The sequence below is a fragment of the Syngnathus acus genome, chromosome 10 (assembly GCF_901709675.1).
Source record: "Syngnathus acus chromosome 10, fSynAcu1.2, whole genome shotgun sequence".
NCBI classification, from domain to species: domain Eukaryota; kingdom Metazoa; phylum Chordata; class Actinopteri; order Syngnathiformes; family Syngnathidae; genus Syngnathus; species Syngnathus acus.
The window spans coordinates 6,865,939-6,882,781 of record NC_051095.1 but is presented as its reverse complement, the minus strand read 5'-3'; the positions used below and the strand labels follow the sequence as shown (position 1 = coordinate 6,882,781).

The 16,843-nt window shown below is 48.2% G+C and overlaps 2 protein-coding genes and 1 long non-coding RNA gene across 8 annotated transcripts; 2 read left to right on the top strand and 1 right to left on the bottom strand.

The window, feature by feature from the left end:
* Positions 1 to 436: 436 nt before the first annotated feature.
* thoc3 (THO complex 3) lies at positions 437 to 4,768 on the top strand. The gene is made up of 6 exons (XM_037263042.1): positions 437 to 655; positions 2,219 to 2,375; positions 2,731 to 2,935; positions 3,009 to 3,170; positions 3,585 to 3,685; positions 4,035 to 4,768. Exons 1-6 carry the CDS (start codon positions 476 to 478, stop codon positions 4,193 to 4,195), a joined length of 966 nt encoding a protein of 321 aa, XP_037118937.1. The 5' UTR covers positions 437 to 475; the 3' UTR covers positions 4,196 to 4,768.
* Positions 4,769 to 4,885: 117 nt separating this feature from the next.
* LOC119129673 lies at positions 4,886 to 5,730 on the bottom strand. The gene is made up of 2 exons (XR_005099295.1): positions 5,677 to 5,730; positions 4,886 to 5,334 (listed from the first exon to the last, which is right to left on the bottom strand). It is a non-coding gene; the product is annotated as an uncharacterized LOC119129673 (long non-coding RNA).
* A 39-nt stretch (positions 5,731 to 5,769) lies between these two features.
* Positions 5,770 to 14,717, top strand: LOC119129668 (diacylglycerol kinase theta-like). 6 transcript variants are annotated; one of them, XM_037263035.1, is made up of 25 exons: positions 5,771 to 6,460; positions 7,989 to 8,068; positions 8,145 to 8,244; positions 8,857 to 8,942; positions 9,055 to 9,183; positions 9,309 to 9,471; positions 9,619 to 9,708; positions 9,794 to 9,894; positions 10,034 to 10,233; positions 10,319 to 10,409; positions 10,492 to 10,546; positions 10,620 to 10,681; positions 10,937 to 11,087; positions 11,157 to 11,195; positions 11,277 to 11,392; positions 12,051 to 12,202; positions 12,289 to 12,437; positions 12,546 to 12,721; positions 12,795 to 12,895; positions 13,013 to 13,159; positions 13,221 to 13,332; positions 13,410 to 13,562; positions 13,769 to 13,896; positions 13,927 to 14,110; positions 14,240 to 14,717. In XM_037263035.1, exons 1-25 carry the CDS (start codon positions 6,262 to 6,264, stop codon positions 14,354 to 14,356), a joined length of 3,081 nt encoding a protein of 1,026 aa, XP_037118930.1. In that variant the 5' UTR covers positions 5,771 to 6,261; the 3' UTR covers positions 14,357 to 14,717. The 6 variants fall into 6 exon arrangements, 5 of the variants coding, with proteins under 5 accessions (XP_037118932.1, XP_037118931.1, XP_037118930.1 ...); XR_005099294.1 differs by having other exon boundaries at positions 5,770 to 6,460; positions 13,221 to 13,342; positions 13,769 to 14,110; positions 14,240 to 14,294; XM_037263037.1 differs by having other exon boundaries at positions 5,770 to 6,460; positions 13,221 to 13,342; positions 13,927 to 14,331.
* Positions 14,718 to 16,843: the final 2,126 nt, after the last annotated feature.

The following is a 16,843-nucleotide window of genomic DNA, read 5'->3' as shown; positions in this document are numbered from 1 at the left end:
TTTTTTCCTCATCCTCGAATGCTGAAGTATCCAGCAATTGTTTATTTTTAGTCTTTTACGTTGTCACTATAAATCTACAGTAGAATAATATCAGTTTATTTCAACTTTTCAATCATGAGAACGATAATAAAAAACAACTGATAGATGATAGCGGTAGTAGTAGTAGTAGTAAAAAAAATCAAGTCAGATAAGTACAAGTCGATTGATTAAACAATCGTTCTGTTAAAAATTATTACTTTTAAGTGGGTGGATAAACAGATCGACTAAAAATAAAACTATATGAAACAGATCAAGATGTTGTTAATACTCTTTTGTACAACAAACAGAAGGATACATGTTAATGAAGTCATAATGAGAATTTGTTGCCAGTGCTGAGGATGTATGCGTTGACTCTCCGCTGCGTCAGGGGGTGCTCAAACTTTAAATGCCACTCGAACACTGTCACCACTTCCTGTTTCCTCTACCGTAGACTAAAATGGCGTCGCGCTACTTTCAAACGATGCAGGAGACTTTCAAAACGAACAACAAAAGTCGCGAGTTCCCAGCGCATTCAGTCAAAATCCACTCGGTGGCGTGGAGCTGCGATGGCAGGAGACTGGCGTCGGGGTCTGTCGACAAGACCGCCAGCGTTTTTGTCCTGGAAAAAGACAGACTGGTGAGTTTGGCCTCGGCCACCGTGTCGGGCTCAATGAAAGCAACCAAAACCAGACCAGACACTACTTACTGAAACGTTTATATTTATGGCCGTCATATTTATCATTGGCTATGGTGAATTTACTTGCCTAAAATGTTTGACATATTTTAAAACTAGTGACAAGAGGAATAAATTTCTTTAACTAGTCGTAGTCCATACGTTAATTTTTCCGGTGTTACGGTACGACTCGCTTCCATATTAACTGGCTAAAGCCAGTTCAGTAATCTTGTGTTTCGTGACAGCAGATTCGTTCGTCACAAGCAACATGGAAATGGTCAGACTGCAAAACTGTTCAAATCCTCAATAAACACGTGGAACAAAACGTCCCGTTTTCATTTTCGATTGGCTGTGCGAAATTGGGAAAGCAAAAAATGTAAAAATATCGTAGAAAGCGGGGTTCGAACCCCTGATGCAAAGTAATAAAGAACCACCGAAGAGCCGGTCACTTAACTGCTATGCTGCAATACCCTTACTCGGAATGTGACAAATTACAAATTCATAATTAAAACCAATTTACCCAGCGAGGCTACGAGTTGACCTGGTGCCTAGGATGTATACACGCCCGTGTTAACTGGCTCCTCCGAAGCAACTTGACATGGTCAAGTGGCCAGGCTTCACGACATCCTCACAGTGGATACTTTTCAGATATATAAGAAACGGGCCAAAGGAAGGTTTCACCGCTGAAAAGATACATTTGCACAGCCAAGAATTAAACGTAAGATGACGCAACTGGCTTTGCCCTAACGGCCGCAACAGCATTGGGGGAGCCCATTAACATGGAAGCGAGTTGAAGCGTAACACCGGCATGACGTAATCATAAATACAGGCATCAATTTATATTCTGTGCAGACAAATTATTTCACCTTACATTTTAAACTTCAACCGTGTTTGAAACTCACAACCCAGCCTTGGATCCCTATTGAAAACCCTACATATTGGCTTGGAATCCTCACATTTAGTTAGCTTTGCTTTAAACCTATCGCTGCACCCTGCTTTAAAACCACAACATTGTTATAAAGCCAAATTTGAAACCCTGAATCACATTTGAAGCCCTGGTTTGATGGCCTGACCCTGGTTTTAAACCCAAATCCTAGACCTAAACCCACATGTTGACTTGAAACCCTAATTTATGACTGAAATTTGGCCATGCAGGACTCATCTGGAATCCAACCCCATTTTTCTTTCCGTATCCCTGTTGAGTGCTTCTTTAATCAGTCAGTCCGCCAATTTGCTGCAGTCCGCCGACTGCACCAGAACGACATTGCAAATGACAAACAGTTCTCGATTGCCATATAGATACTGCGAAATCAATAGAAATCCCATCAACCGATCAAGCAATCGCATCAGAAATCATTCCGTCGAGTGCCGTGTGCGTCGACAGACAAAGGTCTTGCTGTCAGCTGACTATTTAGAATGGAGTTTTTTGACGCATGTTTTCCACCACTGTAGGAATTGTAGCCCACTGAGTCGATGACGCCGATAAGCACGCAAAGGCTCCGTCATGTCGCGCGTTTGTTTGTACAGGTGAAGGAAAACAACTACCGTGGGCACAGCGACAGCGTGGATCAGCTGTGCTGGCATCCCAGCAACCCGGACCTCTTTGTGACTGCGTCGGGCGACAAGAGTGTCAGAATCTGGGACGTGCGCACCACCAAGTGTACGGCAGTTGTCAACACCAAAGGTTGGCAAAAGCGACAGCAATACAAAAGCACAATATGAAGTTTCTGTTGAACCCTAACTTGAACTTTACCAATGATCTGATTCGTCAACTTGGAGCAAAAATAATCATGTCTGTGTGGGAAGTCGTTGAGCAAAATAATTGTTTGTGCCAGCACTATTGTGATTCTAACTTTCAGTTGAAGACACGGGGAAAAAAAACAACCCACACACACGCAAAGAGGCCGTGGGCCCACTCGGTCGGCTGGACTTGGTTCTTGACCATAAGTCAGACTTAACCCTAACCCTAACACCCCCCCCTTACCAGCACACGTTGACAGTTATGTCCATGAAAAAAAAAACTTCTCCCCCTACCACAGGTGAGAACCTCAACATCTGTTGGAGTCCGGACGGTCAGACGGTCGCTGTGGGCAACAAGGAAGACGTGGTCACCTTCATAGACGCCAAGACACACAAGACCAAAGCCGAGGAGAAGTTCAAGTTCGAGGTGAACGAGATCTCCTGGAACAACGACAACGACATGTTCTTCCTCACCAACGGCAACGGCTGCATCAACATCCTCAGGTGATTGGCACAAACGAGACTCGGTCGGCCAGTCCGTCGGTCAGACTTGCCTCTTGACGCTCTGTCGTTGCAGCTACCCCGAGTTGAAGACCATTCAGTCCATCAACGCGCACCCATCCAACTGCATCTGCATCAAATTCGACCCGACGGGCAAATACTTTGCCACGGGCAGCAATGACGCGCTGGTCAGCCTCTGGGACTTGAGCGAGTTGGTCTGCGTGCGCTGCTTTTCCAGGTGGGTTGGTACGCTCCATTATGACTCATGGAACAGAGGACGGCAGAGTGACGGATTCCGAACAAATGCATCCATGAATGTTGAATTAATTTCAATATCTTTATTCCATTTTAAATCCACAATTTTGTCTCAAACGTGTATGACAAAGAAGAAATCCAGAAAACCAAATGTAAATGTATTGAACTAATGTAAGATGACTGACGTATTCTCGGACCGTTAGGTAATCTCACATGTTGAAATGTATTCAGATGTAATTGAACAAGTGTCATCCAGAATTGCTGACATAATCCAGAGCAATCTTGCATCATTTAACCCACGGTGATGCGGTGGAACGTGATCTTGCTTTTGTCCTGTAACCTCAAGTAATAGTGAGTGTGATTTGTAATGTAGTTGCGTTTCCAAACGTGATGGCAGGTTAGACTGGCCCGTGAGGACACTGAGCTTCAGTCACGACGGCAAGATGCTGGCGTCAGCGTCCGAGGACCACTTCATTGACATCGCCGAGGTGGAAACAGGTTGGTATATCACCCCAAGCAGACGTGCTAACGCTAACTTCTTCTTCTGTGACACAAGAAGTCCACTTTTGCTCATCAATTTTTATTGGTTCTTTGTTGAAGCCTTATCTAAAACGTATAAAACACAAACGTCCTGTTTTTTCGACTGAATGTTTGCTAGCCTAGCGTTTTTTTGCAGCCGACTGGCGTGTTAAACCCGGCTTGTCGAAACGCCGATAATTGGTCCAGCCCTGCCCTCGACCGTCAATTATCGCCATGGGCCCTGGATAAAAGTTTAGGCCTTGCTTTGCAACGTGCGGAAAATGTGATGTTTAAATTGAGAGTGTGTGTGCGTGTGTGCGTTGGACAGGCGCGAAGCTGTGGGAGGTGCAGTGCTCGCCTACATTCACGGTGGCCTGGCACCCCAAGCGCCACCTGCTGGCCTACTCCTGCGACGACAAAGACGACAAATACGACAACAGCCGCGAGGCGGGAACCGTCAAACTCTTTGGCCTCCCCAACGACTCCTGACGTGACCGCGACCGCCAAACGGCCCATGGAAAGCCCTTCATCGCAATGTTTTTTTTCCCCCACTACCTTTGCCCTCCTTTTACCTTTTAGTTCCAGCTGGCACACAAAGTCCACACTCACTCGTACAACGGTTGCGTCGTCACACTGGTCAGGTGGATTTTTTGACTGCTGCCACTTGTGGCCTACGAGGACAACTGCAGCTCCCGTCCTGTGGGGGCATGGGTTGAACTGTGTGCCGCTGTTCTGCTAGTAACATTTTCAAATGTCAACCAATTGCAGCCAAGGCCATTGTTCTACTACTGCGGCAGTACCTTACTCGCTATGTGTGCTACTGCTACGTGACACAATTATCCTGGTTGGCTCTGGAAGTGTGTTTGAATCTATAGATGGCAGCAGAGTACTTCACCAGTATGGTCGAGTTGCACGTTAGCAGGTCGGAAGTGGCACAGGTCGCCGAAGAAACGCTCACAACTGAGGCCTAAGCTGTAACGTAGCACGTTTAGACAATTGGTAAACATCCAGACAGGAGACAATCTGTCGTTCTACAGTAACTCGATTGGCACCCATCTCGCGTGTCTTCGGCACTGGCGCAAAAAGGCAAATTTCCAGAAGACTGGTTCAATCTAAGAACGTGGCTTTCAGCACACTGTGGTAGCACACTACGGTAGCACACTACACACCAAAGATCTCTTCTGTGACAATTCTGATGAGCTGTCCCATGCTAGGAAAGTTAATCCTGCCACTCAAGTCCATCAACAGCCATTTGCGCGAGAGGATATTTCGGCATGAACCGTGCAAGCTGAAAGATCGAGTGACTGTGCGCATCTCCATCAATGGGGTATCTGTTGTATCCTTTTGTCCTGAGACCGCAATTAATTTCTGGATATTGAGCACAGAGGCTGTGGTGTGCACCACGCGGACATTTTCACAAACATTATACATTGGATTCAAATTAAAATGTACTGGTGCCGACTCGTTGACATAATAATGCAAAGACGTGTTGTCCACAGCCTTCGTGCCCCCTTTGCCTTAAACAGCGCTGACAGCTGCTGCAACGTGCCAGAATCTTCTGCTGGGCTAAACCAAAAGACAGCTGGAGGGTGTTTGTTGTGATGCCCCAAACATAGAGTTGTTAAAGCCTACAAAATAGAGGATGCCTTTTAAATTATATCAAAATATGCATTTATGTGAGTTAGAACAACTTAGAATATATCTATAGTGTATATATATATGTTTTTTAAAATGGCCAAGTCTGCCTAGTGATAGAGCCGCCCTTGCAAGACGTTCATATTCCACACAAACCAGAAAAGAAAAACAGTAAGCAGCGTGGCACAAGAGCAAATATCTGAGGAAGAACAACAATGGAAATTTCTAATTTGCCACAATTATACGTTTTCTTGGTCTGCCTTAAGAAAAGTTCCAAAGATTTTGCTTAAAGTCCGGCCCGCGGGCCAAATCGGGCCCCTGGTCAGATTTCATACTTGCGGACGAACACTGACATCTGGTGGCAATGTCTCCTAACTTCATTTCAGCGCTCGAGACAAAATCAAAAAAGCAAATAGTCTTAAGTGACGTCATTTTACCGCGTCTGGTGCCACAAGATGTGTACCAGTACGTAATGTGCTAAAGACGACGAAGAAAAGTGGCAAAATACCTCAAGTTGGAAATAATGAGGAAAAGGAGGAAGAACGTAACGTATTTTAACGTCTCTTTCAACACTGCAAAGAAGGCGAAAGTACCAGCTCGTTTTCCACTTGTTAACTTACGCGTGCGCCGTAATGAACGCCGGCCGCGTGCACGCGCATTACATTACGTGACCACGACTGAATTCTTGAAGTGACACCATACGCCGCGCGTGCCGGAGACCCAGTAGCGCGCGCGTGAGTGTGAAGCAAACAGGGCGGGACTCACGCCGGCGGCACGCGACGTCGCAGGTCGATCCAAAAGAATCCCCTTGTGGACCCAAAATTGCTCGTGTTGGACTGTTGGCTTCGAACGTGATGGCCACGGACATTTATTTTGTTTTTTAAAAGCGTCGCGCATGACGTGACGTGGTTAGTCGATCCATGGCGGACGGCAGCCCGGCTCGAGCGGAAGCTGCGGACGGCAGCTGGAGCGCGACGGCGAGTCCACTGCGGCCCGAGAAACGCCAGCAGGAGCCTGGGGCTTTGGGTCACAGCTTCAAGAGGGTGACGCTCACCAAGCCCACCTTCTGCCACCACTGCAGCGACTTCCTGTGGGGGCTGCTGGGCTTCCTGTGTGAAGGTACAGCACAACATGCCGAAGACAGACCGCCACAACCAGTTTACACATTTCTCAAATGCCTTGACTGTCTTCACGGTTTTTTCAAAGGTCCCTCCTAAAGTCTTCTAATTGCTCCCCGTTGTCCTAAAACGGGTGTTATGTTGGCTGTCAAGGAAGATGTCCCCTCTAAATGTTTTATTATAGTGTGTTTCGATGTCCTCTTTGGTAATGAGTGTAAAATGTCAAAAATGAATTGTGTGACATTGTCAAGCAGATTTTTGAAAGTTGATCTCAATGACCTGAATGATTTTCTTTTAATGAATATTGAGAATGTTATGACTCTTTCAAAGCAGTGAAAATGTGCCGAATTCTTCCCAACGTCCCCACGGCTTTAATAAATATTGAGATTGTTATGACTTCATCTTAATCCAATTTATTATTGTAAAGCTTGCTAAAAACACAAATTAACAATATTTAACAATGAGCAACATGAAGTAAACAGTAAAGCCAAGGGGCCAATTGATTATATGTTCAAACAGCAACCTTTCAAAACATTTATTCACGATAAGAAAGACATTTACAAAAATACAATCTTTTTTTCCCCCTTTTTTTTTTTTATCCATATTACTCGCTTGTGTGGTGGCCGCTTGCTACAAATGGCCGTCCGCTCATACGGACAAAGCTTCTAACGGAGTCTATCAATGCCTTCAGATGTCTCTCCTATAATTACGTCTTCAGCATCTGCATTCATGTTCCAACTGCCCCTTTAAATATCAGTTGGACAATTTTTTCACATTGTAATTGGTAACTCACACGTTCTGCATGCGTTTTCTATCATATACCTGTCTTCATAGGAGGAGCAGAAGGTGAAAGTGTGTTTCTCTATGTGAGAAGCAGTTCTCATGCACTTCTTCTGGTCGTCATGGAAACAGAAGTCTTTGAGTGTGTGTGTGTGTGTGTGTGTGTGTGTGTGTGTGTGTGTGTGTGTGTGTGTGTGTGTGTGTGTGTGTGTGTGTGTGTGTGTGTGTGTGTGTGTGTGTGTGTGTGTGTGTGTGTGTGTGTGTGTGTGTGTGTGTGTATCTTTTTTTCACATGATACAAATTGATTGTTGAAGCTGTCACTTGCATAATGACCCTCGACTCTGTTGGCATAGTGACAGCAATACGTATGTTGGGCTTCAAATATATGTTGCCATGGGAACATGGGTGGTTTCAAAATGTGCATTACCTGTTGCAGTTAATGTGTCCTTAATGTTTCCTGTGTTGCCGTGTCAGAATGTGTTAATCTAAATATGTCTGTTGTCATGGTGGTTTGTGTTGTTTTAAATGGGGTGTTGCCATGGCAATCTGTGTTATTTTAAATGTCTTCGGTTGCCATGGCAATATGCCTGTTGCATTTGAAATGCACCTTGTGTTGCCATGACACTTGGTGTTTTGATTAAAATATGGTGACATTGTGCTCTGTTCTGGTAGGTGTAGACTGTTTTAAAGCTGTCATTTACTTCTATGATGATACAAACTGTATGTTCTCTTTTTTTTCTTGTCATCAGCGTGTAACTTGATGTGTCACGAGAAATGTCTGAAGAGACTTCGCTCGCTATGCTCCAGCATGACGCCCTCTGCAGTACGGGTCAGTAGCAAATTATTGTCATTGTAGTGACATCACATGATGATGCCACCTCCGTGTCCACGCTACCCCTTTACAGGTTCCCGTGGCTCACTGCTTTGGTCCGGACACTCACAAGAGGCGCATATGCTGCGTGTGCAGGAAGCAGACGGAGGGAAATAATGCTCTTCGTTGTGAAGGTCAGCCTGATGCGAGTGGCTCTGCAGCCAGGGGGTGGGTGCACAGGGGGTTGTGAGAGAAAAAAAGAGCTGCAACTATTCATCAATTAATGACTTGATGAATCTAGTACTTCTTTTCATGAGTCGTGGTGGAGTGATCCTTCGAGCTAAGTTCAGGGTCACCCATGGCAAACATAGGCTGGATGAAGCCCGACTTAAAAGACCTCTTACGGTGGTTACAACGAATAGATTGTATTGCCACCACGCTGGTGAGGTATTGTCCCACCGGAAGAAGGACCCGGGGGACGACCCAGGACACGCTGGAGAGACTATTTCTCTCGGTTGGCCTGGGAAGGCCTTGTGATCCTCCAGGGATGAAAGTGGCTCGAGAAAGGGAAGTTTGACCTTCCGAGCTGCCCTCGTGACCCAACTCGGGATAAGCGGTGGAAAATGAATGGAATTTAGTATGTTTGTGGGGGCGTGGGTGGCTGAACCTCCTGCCAACCTAGGTAAAACTGTCTTGATCCGCCACTAATTGTCAATAATTTGATGAATTGTTCCACCTCAACATATTTGTTTGTCCTGGATGCTAAGGGCACTTGCTAACAAGAGATGCTATCCTTCGGCTTTCAGTGTGCGAGCTGCATGTGCACGCCGACTGCGCCGCCTTTACGTGTGCCGACTGTCGCTTTTGTCACGTAGATGGCACTCGGCAGCAGGTCAGTGACCGCCGCTCACCGGGGCAACTCCCAGCACTGGCGACAAAAGCCCCACGTCTGTGTTTCATTTGGGCAACGAGAGCTCTCCGCCCACTTATTTGGTGTATTCCAGCAGGGCATGTTTCAGCACCACTGGCGGGAGGGCAACCTGGCGTCGAGCTCACGCTGCCATCTGTGCCGACGCTCCTGCAGTTCGTCAGACGGGCTGGCGGGGATGAGGTGCGAGTGGTGCGGTGTTACGGTATGAAACGCCTTTCCAAAGTTGTGCCAATGGGTTGAAGTCATCAAGTACTTAAGTCCAGAGTATCGTTGCTCTTTGTCGGTAGACGCTGTTGTTTTTTTTGTTTTGTTTTTTTACCCTCACAGTGTCACGCAGCCTGCCACCTCAGGGTGGCGCCGGTGTGCACCCTGGGCCGTCTGCGCCTCATGATGCTTCATCCCGCCTGTGTGCGCCTCCAATCCAGAAACTTCAGCAAGCACCACTGCTTTCGCATCGTGGAGGGCGGCAGATGGCGAAATGAAGGCATGAAGCGTGGCTCTTTAAATGTCACTTGACGTTGCGTTGCACACAAGATTTGTCGTGATCCTAACTAGCCATGAAGTCTCCGACTCAGAAGCAGGGAAAACAGAATTACGGCCAAAATTTGACACCTTTGTCTTCATTGTAATATTGTTCAGTCAAGCTTCATGACATCTCACACAGATGACAGCGATGACGTGACCAACGTAGCCTCTAAAGATGGTCAGCCAGCAGCGGCCGAGCACGGTCAGTAGTTGCCCGGCCGCACTTGCGGCTTAATGTCCGCATGGAATATGCAACAATGTTAATTGATGTAGGATTTGCGGTACAGGCAAACAGTTTCTTAAGGTCTATGATGGCGACGACGCCCTCAGGCGTGGTCACTTTCGTCTCGTCCCCATCGTCAGAGCCACCAAGAACCAGGAAGTTCTGGTAGGAAGCGCCGCAGTCAAGTGTTGTGAAATGTGTGTCAGTTAGATGTCATTTTAACATACCAGTCACATGCTCAGTGACATTTCAGTCACGCGTCACTGAACATTTCAGTCACGTATATATGGGCTTTACGGCGCAGGAGGCGGCGTTGCGGGCCTTCTACCTGCCAGATGACCCTCAAGATGTCCAGCTGCAGGAGGTGGGCGGACTTGAGCGCGTCCATAGCGGCGACATCTTGAATCGTAACAGCGGCTCACTGAAGGGCGGTGGCGACTCCTGGATGCTAAGGGCCAAAGGTGGCCGTGCCGAGGTCATCAGAGTGTATGACGGAAGCGGCAGGTCAGGCTGCTTCTTTTTCAAGGCGCCGGGCGCGCTCGCCGCCCTCTGACAACAGGAAGTCAATGACTGCCTGTGTGCGTTCCAGTTCTGGACCGGATCACGTCAGTGTGTCCGTGTCCGAGGACAGCACGGCTGCGTCCGTCCTCGCCGAGGCCCTGGAGCAGCTGAAGCTTCAAGTAGGCGTTTTCAACCTAGAACCTTTTGCGACAAGAAGGCCGCTGTCACGTGATAACATCAAGGTTCCGCTGTGTTTTACAGAAAGATGACACAACACAATGGGACCTTCTTGAAGTGGTCATGAGCAGCAAACAAGGTCAGTGACGCCTGACCGCTGGCTCATCTCCAGGTACAAAGCACACTAAAGGTCATGGCCTCTGTGTCCTCAGTGCAGAAGCAAACGCTGATGCCGCAACAGAACATTCTGGCTAAGCTGCACGACATCAGGAAGGTCAGTCGTGGAGTGATTCTTTTTTGCTATTAGCAACAGATCGCATTAGCATGGATCGTCTTCCTCTATTCACTTGTGAAGGTAAAAGTAACGATGTGAGTGAAAAAATGTCAATGAGATGTCAGCCATAGGAGGTTTGGTCAATTATATGACATGATTGAAATTGGGTGTCAACACCAGTTTGCATTAGCATAGCTCTGCTAACTGTAGGCTGTCATGTGATATGTTCTGCATGTCTGCGCGTTTGTTTCCCAGACGTCTCTGCGGCAGATGAACCGGACTCGTTTCTATGTAGTGGAGAGGCAGAACCAAGCGGTGCGTGTGAGGCTGCTGATCGGAGGGCTGCCCCCCCAGCTGTCCAAAGAGCAGTACTGGCAGCTGTTGCAGGAGCAGCTAGCCGTCAAGAGTGAGCACGCGCGCACGCACGTACACGCCACGACGCCGACATGACAGCATCACTTTGTCTTGTCTGCAGCTCACCTGGCGGACATCAGCCATGTGTACCCCAGCCAAGGTGAGATTGTCGCAATAGTAAATGTTAGCACCCTTACATGTTCCGTGTGTGCGCGCGCGTGTGGTTGTGTGCGTATGTCAGGCGCGGTGGCATTGCAGTTGTCGTGCTTCTCCGAAGCTGAGCGCGTGTTCATGTTGGCCAAAGACGTGACCGTCAAAGAGAAATCGCTCACGTCGCTCGTCATCCCGGAGATCCAGGTATAGTCATGTGCCCCACTTTATTCAACATTTTCATTTAGGTGTATTGTGCATATTGGGATTTGTTTTTCGACACGAATCTTTTATGTCCTGGAAGTAAGCGGGAGCGCAAAGTGACGCGCATGTGTTGAATAAAGCGGCGGGCCTCTAGTGGCAAAAAATGGGAAATACAATGAGCCATGTTGGTCTGTTGAGAACATTGCCGTCAGGCATGGAGACGAGCATTATTTTGATAATCAATCTCTCGATTTGCCAGCATAGAAGTCAGGGATGTATGTAGCCAACATTTATTTTGATAATGGATCAATCTGTCGATTTGTCGTTTGCTACTGATTGATGGTATTGCTGAAAATATCTTTTTAAAGTTACATCCACTGTGTTTAGAATGCAAAACAATGTGTTACTGTGTTGGTCCATGACGTTCGTCAGCCGCTTGCCTCCAAAAGTACCGTGAAAACCCGGAGAAATAATTGAAATAGCCCATCGTTCGGTGGCGTGGGCGGGGCAATGCTTTGGTCAGAGCAGTGACCGTCTCATCAGCTGTCAGTTCTGATTTGGGGGGGGAAGAAAAAAAATCGAATCAAACAAAATGCCAATGCCAGTATACATCCAAACGACACTTCTGGGTGCAGCTGTCGCTGTTGATGTGCCACTGCAGCTCAGCCAGCTGGGTGAGGATGTGCGGCCCCTGCTGGTGTTTGTCAACACAAAGAGCGGCGGCCTGAAGGGCAAAGAGCTTCTGTACGCCTTCCGCAAGCTTCTCAACCCACACCAAGTCTTTGACCTCTCCAACGGTGGACCGCTGCCGGGGTGACTCATTGGCGGCATTGTGATCAACCTAACATTTGAGACGGGAAGCAAGTTGCAAGTTGACGGTTTTGCGTGCGCGTGCGCAGCCTCCACACCTTCCGGGATATTCCCAGCTTCCGGGTGTTGGCGTGCGGGGGCGACGGCACAGTGGGCTGGGTGCTGAGTGTGCTGGAGGAGCTGCGACACCAGCTGGTCTGTCGGGAGCCGCCCGTTGGCATCGTGCCTCTCGGAACAGGTCGTGCAGAGTCTCTGCGTCTGTGGGTGTATGCGAGTGCACGAAATGAGCTCTTGTGTGGTCCACATGGACAAACTGGGCGTTCAAATACGACCGTTCCTCCTAAAGGTAACGACCTGTCCCGTGTCCTGCGCTGGGGCACTGGCTACAGTGGCGACGACCCGTCTCACATGCTGGCCTGTGTGGACGAAGCGGACGAAGTTCTGATGGACCGCTGGACCATCCTGCTGGATGCGCAGGAGCTAGCCGAGAACAGCGCTGACGGCCGCCTGGAAGCGCCCAAGGTGTGCCCGCCTGCTTGTGTCGAAGCACAGCATTCGCTGCAAACGTACTGCCGCGTCAACCTTATCGTCGCAGATCGTTCATATGAACAATTACCTCGGAGTGGGCATCGACGCCGAGCTCAGCCTGGACTTCCACCAAGCCCGTGAAGACGACCCTGAGAAGTTCAGCAGCAGGTACGGCGCAATCATCACGTCACCAAAAAAGTGTTTTCCAAACGGTGACCACCGCCCGCCCCCAAGCGATCAGTTCCCGTCAGCCTTTTTTTGGGGTTTGGGCCCATTGGCTGCCAGGTTCCACAACAAGGGCGTGTATGTCAAGGTGGGCCTCCAGAAGATCAGCGCCACCCGCAGTCTGCACAGGGAACTGCAGCTGCATGTGGACGGACGCAATGTTGCGCTGCCCAACATCGAGGGCCTCATCTTCCTCAATATTCCCAGGTGAGGATGAGCACGTACCCCGCAACCCCATGACCTCACTCTGTGCCTCGCACGTCCTCAGCTGGGGCTCTGGTGCCGACCTGTGGGGTTCAGAGGCGGACTGCCGCTACAGCAAGCCGAGCGTGAACGACGGCCTGCTGGAAGCGGTTGGCGTCACCGGAGTGGTTCACATGGTGAGCGGATGTGCGTGTGGGCGGGGGGCCGCGCGGCAACCGTCGCAGCTCAACGGACATCTTCGTTCTTTCCGCAGGGCCAGGTGCAGAGCGGCCTGCGTTCTGGCATTCGCATCGCCCAGGGAACTTACATGCGCGTGGCGCTCAAGAAGGCTTTCCCCGTGCAGGTGGACGGGGAGCCGTGGCTGCAGCCTCCAGGGCACATCATCATCTCCGCCGCTGGACCCAAGGTTTACTCACCCGCATGCCTCCTGACACAAACTCTTTTGAGAAGCATTACTTTGGAATGCATGACCTGAGTTTGGATTTGGGCTCGATAGATAGTGTAAAACTGTATTCCGTCAATTCAATACAATGTTTCTCAATCGTAGCGAAAAGGAATGGTCACGTTCAGCAAAATAGGGCAGTTTGGTGATCTCTGGTGTCCTACCTCCAGGTGCGCATGCTGCGAAAGTCCAAAGACAAGCACGGGAAGTCGCCGCCGGGTGGCGGCAAGGACGGGCACTCGGGAAACGCGGCCTTCTCAGAGGGATGCTCGGAAAGCTCGGCCTCCTGGGACGGGCGCTCGGGAAACTCGGCCTTCTCAGAGGGATGCTCGGAAAGCTCGGCCTCCTGGGACGGGCGCTCGGGAAACTCGGCCTTCTCAGAGGGATGCTCGGAAAGCTCGGCCTCCTGGGACGGGCGCTCGGGAAACTCGACAGTAGTCGACCAAAGTGACGCCCAAACTGAAAACGGCTGTCTGGATTCCATACCGACCGACTGGGACGACATCTGCTACATCGACAAAATTGACCTGACTTGAAAGGCGTGCTCAAAGGAAGTAAATCGTCGGACAATGAAGTTGTAACTTTCAAATTCACGCGAGAGAGAAACAAGTGACGAGAGGCGAAAGAAGACGAAATACATGTGCGTAAATGAGAGGGATCCAAGTGGAATGGTGAGGCTACAGCCAGTGGAGATGCAGAAGGTAGAGGATTTGAATTACTTGGGGTCCAGAGCAACGGAGAGTGTGGAAAAGAGGTGAAGAAGCGCGTCGGAGCAGCAGCGGCGGCCCTGAGCAATTTGTTGCCCGAGGCAAGATTTTCCCTGGATTCCCCTGGCCACGTGGTGTGCGGTGTATGTACCAGACACAGACTCGCGGAGGGCTCGACTATGGGGCTTAATGTCTCGCAAACATTTCCACAAACATTGTACATTGGAGTCACAAAAAGATGTACTCGTTGGCTCCCTGCTGTGGCCAAAATGTTATGACTAGGGTACAATTATGTAGCTAGCCATGACTAAAATGCCATTTCATTTGAAATAAAAAGGAGCTCATGACTATCAACAAGTTTATTTAAATCAAATGTATGAGTTAGAAACACTGAGAAAGAAAATAATAATTTAAAAAAAATGTATATATATATATATGTGTATATATATATATATATATATATAATTTAAAATGTATTGATTGATTGATTTTGGCTGTTACAAGTATTTTACGTTTAGTACGAATTTGAGTTATTGATCTGACTCCAAATTGCGATCAACACTTAACACAAGAGTTGCTATGTCCTAAACCAGTGGTCCCCAACCTTTTTTGCACCACGGACCGGTTACGTGTCAGAAATATTTTCGCGGACCGGCCTTTATATAAATAAATATATTTATATATTTATTACTTAAATATTTATATATATAAATAGGATGAAATAAAATGATACGACTGGCATAAAAACGAATATAAACCACATAAAAATAAAACGTTGAATTAGTGGGAGCACCGAGCTCTTTTCTCAGAAACGAGCCGTTCCCATCTAGGCGTAATCGGAGACAATGACACCCGAAGTGGTTAAGGTTTGTCTTTAAATGCAAGATGCTTGGTCTCCATGTGCCGAAGCAGGTCTGAAGGCTTCATTGCCTCGTTAGCTAGCCCTTCGCCACATATGCGGAGTGCACTTGGCGCGTCAGAGTCACCTGTGGCGATAAATCCATATTTTAAGTAGGACTCCAGAAATGTTCTTTTAAATGCAGCTTTCCTTTTCTTAGAAGTCGTAGCCTCTTCTTCTTCAGTGTCCTCATTGGACGTTTTTCTCTTTCCGAAGAAGCTTTCCAAACTTCTCTGTTTCTTGCTCATTTTTGCTTGCCTCGCGGGCTTGACTGTGGTGACATGTCACGTGACCGAGACGAGCGCCCTGTGTCAAGAGTCCTTATTTTTCAGATGCACCGACAGATGTAATTGGGAGAGATTCGCCAAATTTTATATATTTTTCAAAATAAATTCTTACTCATTTTTGCTAGCTTTGCGGGCTCGACTGGGGAAACGTGTCACGTGACCGGGACGAGCGTCTTAACCTGAATGAATTGATCGTCAATGAAAAGAAAAAAAAAAAAAGATTTTTTTTCCTGTGCAGCTCCGCGGCCCGGTACCAAGTGACCCACGGACCGGTACCGGTCCGCGGCCCGGTGGTTGGGGACCACTGTCCTAAACCACACCCTGGCGCACCTGACAATTTTGCAAGTTCGTTCTGTCAAAGAGAAGACCGGTAGATCAATTACTAGGCCGAATTTACCAATTGTTTATTCCTGACAAAGCAAACTAATACAGGCGCCTGGGTCCTTCACACTAAGATTGGTGTGTTCTTGTGACCATCAAGAGACAACACATTTTTCCGGGTTGCCCAGTTATAAAGAAAGACAATATGAATATTCAAGCAGGCAAAACATTGCGTGATGATTGGTCGATGGCCATCTCCTCCTCGTCTGGGTGTTATTGCTGCTGAGTGCAGGTGTCTGGCGGTTAGGTACGAGCACCAGGGCGAGATGTTATTCTCCTTCCTCGCCGGCCTCGAGATGTTCAAATGAGGTGTCCTCCCTGTCTGGGACATCAACACTTTGTAGAAAATAAGTTCATGCAGTGGCCTTCACTTTCCTTAGCGCCCATCATGCAACTACTGAAGATTCTATTGATGTGATTAGGAGTCTAGCGCAGCCTTAATAAAATATGTTTGCAAACTGCCGAAAGCACATTTCCCTTGAGTATATTGTGGACTATGTCTTGTCACCGTGGGCTAGTGGGAACGTAATTTCGATTTCTTTGTGTGCATGTGAAGAAATTGACAATGAAGCAGACTTTGACTAAGTAGCATCACTATGTTCCTCGCTCACTGACAGTGACAGCTGAAATCTCTGCGCTAGCTGTTTTTTCGTATCCTTGCCCTGAACCACGACGTCGAACAATCTTTGTTTTCAGGTCGCTTGCCGGTGGTTTGGAGCCTCCCACGTTGCCGCTCTGAATTCAGAGGAGATGCAAAGAGGAGAAGAGCTTGCAAGTGGCCGGCCGTCCGGCCCCTCCATTTCATGTAAAGAAGAATGGTCCACATGTTCTCGTCCAGCAGAATCGGGACTCTCGCTCACTGGGAGCCTCTCGAGGCTGTTGTTTCTGCCAAAGGAGGATTTTCTCTGGCCAAATGGATGCACGCAAGCGGCCTACTTCATTTTGTTCCATTGCACACTTTCTGCCAACTTC